Source organism: Miscanthus floridulus, chromosome 17 (assembly GCF_019320115.1).
Source record: "Miscanthus floridulus cultivar M001 chromosome 17, ASM1932011v1, whole genome shotgun sequence".
Taxonomy (NCBI): Eukaryota; Viridiplantae; Streptophyta; class Magnoliopsida; order Poales; family Poaceae; genus Miscanthus; species Miscanthus floridulus.
Genome location: NC_089596.1, coordinates 105,156,354 through 105,164,078, shown reverse-complemented (window position 1 = coordinate 105,164,078; position 7,725 = coordinate 105,156,354). Strand labels below are relative to the sequence as shown.

General features: G+C 43.4%; 1 protein-coding gene across 2 annotated transcripts; it reads right to left on the bottom strand.

Annotated features, from left to right (window-relative positions):
- Positions 1–662: 662 nt before the first annotated feature.
- On the bottom strand, positions 663–5,383 carry LOC136519115 (uncharacterized). 2 transcript variants are annotated; one of them, XM_066512767.1, is made up of 9 exons: positions 5,112–5,383; positions 4,614–4,855; positions 4,359–4,512; positions 4,126–4,269; positions 3,790–4,046; positions 3,484–3,696; positions 3,315–3,407; positions 1,447–1,548; positions 663–1,355 (listed from the first exon to the last, which is right to left on the bottom strand). In XM_066512767.1, the coding sequence occupies exons 2-6, from the start codon at positions 4,821–4,823 to the stop codon at positions 3,502–3,504; spliced, it is 960 nt and encodes a 319-aa protein (XP_066368864.1). In that variant the 5' UTR covers positions 4,824–4,855; positions 5,112–5,383; the 3' UTR covers positions 663–1,355; positions 1,447–1,548; positions 3,315–3,407; positions 3,484–3,501. The 2 variants fall into 2 exon arrangements, with proteins under 2 accessions (XP_066368864.1, XP_066368866.1); XM_066512769.1 differs by lacking the exons at positions 663–1,355; positions 1,447–1,548; positions 3,315–3,407 and having other exon boundaries at positions 3,588–3,674.
- Positions 5,384–7,725: the final 2,342 nt, after the last annotated feature.

Below are 7,725 nucleotides of genomic sequence, written 5' to 3'. Positions count from 1 at the left end.
ACATTGAAAAATTATGTGCTGCAACATACAAAATTATGTACTGCAACATCGGAAAAATGTCTTAAAACACTACAAGAATTTTGGCTTTACGTGACGTTTTGATTTAGTCACGGACAAGCGAAAACGCGTCACAGTTAACTATCGATGACGGTCCAGTGAAACGTCACCTATCCCGCGTCATACATTTTTTGGACCGAAATAGAACGTCACAGGTTGGTTTTTTGGATCGTCATGGATAAATCGGAGGGCAACTATAGGAAGAGGCTATGGTGATGATTTGAACCGTCATGATTTTGCTGCCACTTCAGCTATTGCCATGTCATTAGGCTGCCACCTTGCCACATCATCAGTAGGCTTTTTATGGCCTATTTTCTTCAATTAGGCCCATGTTTTGTGTATTTTTTTTAGATTTAGTTGGGCCCATATTTTAGTACACACTATTAGGCTAGCCCAATTGCATAGTAGAATTGGCCCATTGTGGCCCATAACATATCAGCAAAAATTCAAATTTAAATTACACCAAATTCAAATTTAAATGGACATTAATTTCATATTTAAATTGATGACACATTTAAATTTAAATTCACATGATTCACATCGCTATAGATGACCACAGATCATCACAGATAAACATAAATATGCCAAGGTCCCATCATCACACATACATCTGAATATAGTTACATATGAAGTTTGGCACAACAAAGCATGCATCAGGTCAAAGACCATGCTGTAGTTCACAGAACAGCTGCAGTTCACACATACATCTAAATATAGTTCACAGAACATACATCCATCACCAAAAGCCGTGCATGCACAGGTCAAAGACCATGCTGCAGTCGTTCATAGGCACATAAGTTCACAGCCATGCATCAATTCAACCAAAAGACGCAGCCACTTATTCACAGCGCAGCATCCATCACCAAAATAAGCAACCAACAGCAAAGTGCACCAACCGATAACCCAAGATAACCTTACTGTGTTGCTTGGCATCCTGGAACCATGGACATCAAAGTCTTGATCAGTGCATCAATGTCAGCTTGCCTTTTCTTCGACTCCTCTTCTTGCTTAGCCCTAGCTGCTTTTGCCTCCTGGAATTTCTTCATCATTTCTTCCATTTGCTGTTGTTGAGCCTTGACAACCTCCCTAAGATCACTTGATGTTTGTTTCTCCACCACCAGTTCCTCTTCTAGGTCATGCTCAGCACTAACACGTGTGGCATTGCTTTGGAGCCCCACATTTACAAGAAACCTGCTCTTCTTAGTTTTCTGAACAAGGGCCTGAGAGACCACATCAGTCACATCCTTTGGTTGAAGACCATCATCTACAGGTTCATTCAGCTTCTCCTCTATTTCAGCCTAGCAGCATAAGAGACATAGATAGGTCAATGATCATGATATATGAACCTAATGTATCATCAGATTGTGAACTAAGTATGATTTTACTTACAATAAGAGATTGAACTACAGGAGCAAATCCTTTCTTTTTGCTATAGTGCATCTCTTTCAATAGTTCCAGTGCATTTGGTGGTTCGTTTTTGTACTTGTCCGCCTGAAAAAAAATAGAAAAGGACACTCTAAAAAACTGTTGCTGATTCTATGTATTACTAACACAGATAAAAGGCATTAAACAAACTAAGTTAGAACATTTTCTAGATTTTCTAGTGTTAGTGGCATAACTAATTTTGCAGCCCCAAGTTTAGTATGCAGTGATATAATTTTGAAAACCAAGCAACCAGCAGCAGATTTTTGTTGCATTGTTGTTTCTAAAGTTCTACGAAGACCTGGTTGATGGGAAAGGATCAGATGAGAAGCCTAAAAACATTCCAGACAAGCCACTGAACAAAAAGATAAAGTTTGAGGACTCTAATTCTTCAGATGATGAGGATGAAGACCACTCTGGTGAGGAAGCCGACAATGGGATTGGGAATGATGTGGAGAAAGGTGAAACCGCTCCATCTGAGAAGCAACAGGAGGTGCTTGATACCTCTGATACCGCGAGTAAGGACAATACCACTCCATCTGAGAACCAACAGGAGGTACTTGATACCTCTACCGCGAGCAAGGACAATGAGGAACAAGCAGTCACTGCTGATGGACCGAAAGAAAAGAAGCAATGTGTGGAAGAAATAGGGGACAGGAAAAAGGTATCTTTGCTTTCTGGTGTGGTTACAGCTTAAGATATCTGCTACAGTGCTCCTCTGTTATGGTATAGTGCATATAATTTATACCAAAGAATAAACTAAAGTTTCTAGCATTTTCTTCATAGTTGAGGATTGATTGATCCATTTATCTTTTCTAAATTTTGTTCTTATTAAGCAGGGCCTTCAGCATAGGAACTTAGGGATGCTTTTAAACTACTGTAGACTTGTCCATCCTTTCACTATTATCATACAAATTTATACTGTAGATCCAAGTCCCATAGTGACCCTTAGGATACTGCAATCAAATATTCTCGTGCTTAATAATCTTCTCTAGCTCAGATTCAAAATTTAAATTTAGGTTGTACAGGATAAAATTGTTTCAGGCATGACTTTAGAGGTTGATTATTGTTGTATCTAACAAATCACTTTATACTAGATTTAATCTTGTTGCAACATCACTGAGTGTTCATGTATAAGTAGATCAGTACACTTCAGCTTAAGTTTCATTTAGTTCAGTGAATCAGTGCTACTCTTATAAGTGTCATGCTCCTTAATATGAATCAGTTTTGATTTTGCGATGACAGTGCTACTCTGATAAGTTTCATTTAGTTCAGTGAATCAGTTTATAAGTGTCATGCTCCTTAATATGAATCACCCTGCAATTATACTTCTGTGTTTTCTCATCCAATGAAGTGCATGAAACATAACCAGACAAACTATAACACCCAAACATATATTCTGAACAAGTATTTTGTTCTCTTTGTTCATTATCTGGAATTGGACATGGTTTCTAACTCGGAACTTTAATCATACAGTTTGCAGTGTTATATGAAGCAAGGTCAAACACAGGAATTGATAGAATGAAAATCATAAATGCAGTAGCGAAATCTGTACCACAACCTTATTACTAATCTTTGTGCCATAGCTACATACAAAGCTCTTTTAAATATGCAGAGAAGAAAAGACCTCACAAACAGCATGTTCTAGTGAAAAGACCTCACAACCAACAGCAGATTTTTGTCAACTATTACTAAGCTTTGTGCCATAGCTACATACAAAGCTTTAAATATGCAGAGAAGAAAAGACCTCACAAATAGCATGTTCATATATAGTATCTTGCAATTGAAGCTCCAGCAACATGTTCTAGTTGAAAGTGACAATGAGTTGTACTCACCAAATCTACAATTTGCAGTTCATAGCTGCGAGAACCAGTGGTCTGATGGAACTGCACTTTGCTTCTGTTCTCTCTGTTCTTCTCACAAGTCACCTACAGCAATACAGTTCTGTTGCTAAGCACACATGACATCAAACATGATGAAATTGGAAAAGTTGGATGATCTTACCATTTTTTGCTCATTTTTCTAGTGTTCCACAAGTTTATCCCATTGCTCATTAGTCATTGTGTCCACAGGAGATGTTTTGGGCACCAGATGTAGTGGCAAAGCATCAAAATACCTCTTTTTCAGCTTGTAGCGCTGCTGGCGAACAGTTTTCTTCAGCATAGCCACACATGCTTTTTTCATAGGTAATGAATCTACATCCGTATGAAACTTTGACTGGTTACAGTAAACAACATTGCCAATTGTTATTGAATGCACAATCTTAATGTTGCAAATAAACAGTGGAAAGGGGCAAGTTTGAACACTTACAACAACTCTCGATATGTACGCGTCGATCATCTTAGGATACTTCTTGTATTCCTTCCAATGTGGAAATATTGGAACAATTTGTCTTACTGCAATGTTGCACTCAGTTGCAAATTTTGCAGCGATCATCACTGAGTTTGGTCTTCTCTTCCCTGGCTCAATAACCAAAGGAAGTCTCTTCTTCCTCGAGCGAGTCATCTGAACAAGTTCCCTCCCAATACTAGGTCCCCTCATCCTATTCTCCTCATCAAATAGGTCATCTACGAAGGAGTTGTGTTAGTATACTGTTGTCCTATGTTGGGTATGGAATTACAATGTGCAAGACTTAGAAATACACACCTTCAGCGATGTTGGCAACCTGTGTTTGTCCATTTTCACTGACATCATTCATTGTGGCGCCATTTCGAGTGTGTCCATCCAGGTTTAGCTCAGTGCGTACATGCTGATCTCCAGCCAGGCAGCCATTTTGCTCACCTGCATCAGCTACAATGCAATATAGAGTTAGTAATAGTACTTTGGAATGTTGTCTCTAAATTTGAGTTCGATTTGTTACAAGAATGTAGTCAGTTAACCTTCCTCTGTAGCCTGATTAGGGATTTCAACTTGATTATTCATTGCATTAACATCAGCTGGACGATTCTTCATTCCCCTTGTGACAACACTAGATTGCATCCCAGGTTGTTCCTTCTTAGCACCTGTCTTCCTCTTCTTTGTTGTTGTCTTCTTCTACAAAGAACCAATCAAACATACAGAATGGGAGATAAACATTAGATGCAATTAGCAAGCAAATCACATATTAAGATTTGACACTATGGAATAACTAGCACCTTAGATGATAAAGTAGGAGGTTCCAGGTCATCATCACTTAGATGGGCATCACTGTTAGCCTCATCCTCACCATTGTACTCCGAACCAGAGTCTTCTCTGTCCTGCTGCTGCCGCTTTTCTGGGGAAATAGTAGTGTTCGCACACAGTTGAGCTAACACAGGAAGTCCTAGTTTCTGCATGTATGTGTTGTTGCGCATACACTTTCTCATCCGTAGGAGTAAATAAGGATTGATCGGAGCTTCTGCAATGAGAAGGAACAAAGAGTGCAGATGTCAGCATGTTATAGTGAAAAGACCTCACTTGTAAACTAATTTATATTGTGACGAGCATGCAGATTATCTTTCCTACCAGGACCCTCCATTACTAATCTCACACCGACAAATACCTTAAGCTGACAATGACTATTTTTAATTAAAGGAGAACGCAGAATAGTAAACAGTGGTGATTCCCAGAAACAGAGATCACCCAAAATAGAAGCTACATGAGAGACACTTTACCTTCAATCGGGTTTCCCTGCCGTGGCCTTTTTGAATTCACAGCAGCAGCACCTATAACAAATTAACAGTTCAGGTTAAAGAACCCCACATATGTTATCACTCTAAGAAGGCACTGCTAGTAGTAGCAGCAGAAATTGACGAGGATCTTGTGGCAATTTAGTTCAGGGCATCAATCCCAAGCTTTTCAAGCACATCCACAATTCCACATAATAAACCAAGAGAAAATACTAGTGAGGTAACCCAGCAAACATCCCTCCCCTGATTTCCCCCAATTTTTGCTAATGTATAGAAAAAGTTTAGCCAATGGTGAACCATTTCCTATATGTCCATCACCTGCCCCAATAGCACACTGACTCTACAACAATGTACGTCACCGAAACACGGAGAAGAGGAGGGACAGCTCCATCTCATGGGGCACATGCGACCACATCCCCCTTCGCCAAAATTAGATCACCCAAAATAGAAGGTGCAGGAGAGACATTCACCTTCAACATGCTCTCCCCGCCGTGGCCCCTTCGCTGGTTTCCTACCCCTCTTCTTTGGCGACATCGGTGGTGCCTGCGGGATGGTGGCGGTCACGCTCGATGCGCTCATCACCTTCACCATCGAGGCCGCGCTTGTAGGCTGCTGGACGGCGGAGCGGGATGGCGAAGCGGCGGTGGAGGAATCGGTGGATCTGGAGGCTGCGGGATGGTGGAGCGGAGCTGATGGACGCTGGAGCTACGGGATGGTGGAGGCTACAGGATGGATTGGGGGGATGGTGGCGGCGTTGGCTGGGCGAATTGGAGGATTTGGGGGGATTTGGTGGCGCCGTTGCCTGCAAGACGGTGGAGCCAGATTATATATGGCGCTGCAATATTACCAAAATATCCCCATTGTTTCATTTGTGGGATGCACGGATGGCGGGGCATAATGGTAAATTCGTAGCCAAATATTGGAGGTGGGAAGGCCGCTCGCCACGAAATTTTCAGAGCGCGCGCATAATTTTTCCAGGGTGCGCGTCTCTGTTCAGGGTGCCTCTTTTTTCTTCTGTTATTTTTTTCTTAGCTATCGAAATAATAAAATAGTGCCAGATCCGTACCAATCGAAATCAGTTGAGGCAAGATCACTGGAGGTGCGTGGCGATGGATCCCCTGTAGGGGGGCTTGACGGAGCCGCTGCCGTGGCTGCTTCTCGATATCGCCTTCACCGCGGCCACCGCGCCACCGCTGACAGCAACCGGGATGACCGGCGTGGATAGGGGCAGCCGGCGCGGACAGGGACCACAAGGCTGGCACTGACAGCAGCGGCTGGCGAGGATAGGGGTAGCCCACGCGGAGAGGGATGGCCGGCGAGGACTGGGGCGGCGGGTGGTGCACGCCCGGTGGCCGGCGTGGATAGGGGCGATGCGCACCCGGTGGCGGGCGAGGACAGGGTCATGGTCTAGACACGGTCGCGTGGTCTGGAGACCTGGACATGGTCTCTAATTTGTTTCAGAACTATCCTAATTTGTTTGCCACCAGCCAAAAGAATAAACATATCACTAGTATACACACATGAATTAGTATCCAAGTGGTTAGGTCCTACTGTTGTGATTAACAGGTCCAAGGTTCAATTCCTATCAGTGGCATTTTTCCCCCATTTACCTTCCTCCCACCTTCCCTATTTACATCTCTCACTGATAGGTAGGTCCCACCAGCCCCCCTGCCACTCAGCATGACATGTAGGAATGATGTGGACGCCCACATCTGTTGTAACAACCCAAAAATCCCATTGCAACATTCGAAAATCATCGGTTGCAACATCTCAAAAGACCCATTGCAACACGGAGGAAACAACAAAGGGCGTATGAATAGCAAAGGAGACGGGTTCGAGGTGCGACCTACTCTAGCCCTGGCCCATCACCTCCGAGCTCATGGAGGGAGGAGGGAAGGACCCCAGAGCTCACCGAAACCCTAGCCACCGTCGCATCCCTAAGATCCACAGGAGGAGGAGGACGAGGGCTCAAATCTATAGAAGGACCAACCTGCCTTGTTAGAACCGCCGTCGTCATCCTGGTCTCTAGTGGGGGGCACGGGAGCTGGGTCGCTGGGAGCGTTGGGTCGCATGGAGCTCGCGGAGGGGGAGGGAGGGAGTGTCGATGAAATACGTTCGGCAGTCTACCCAGGGGTATGCCTACGGTAGTAGATGAATCTGTGGAGGTGCACGTGAGGGAACTGGATGGTGGCATAGAATGCAAGAGACAACGATTAGACAGGTTCGGGCCGTCAGCTTGACGTAATACCCTACGTCCTGTGTCTTTGTGAATTGTATTGCGTATGATCCGATGCCTTAGGCAAAGCCTAGGATCCATATGAGGATGTCGACTAGGGGACTCCTATCCCTCCTTATATGATTTGGAGGGGTAGGGCTACAAGACAAGTATCCTATTTGGTATTATACAATATCTAATAAATCACATCTTCTTGTAGCCTTACGGTGCATGCCTAAAAGGTCCTTGTGTGGTTTTGGTAATTGAGTGACAACTTAGATGGACTAAATGTGTTTATGTGAGATACACAGGTGATTAGTCCACAGGTACATGTGTGTGAGCAACATATGCCATGAAGGTGAAAATGGCTTGGAGATGTTGCAA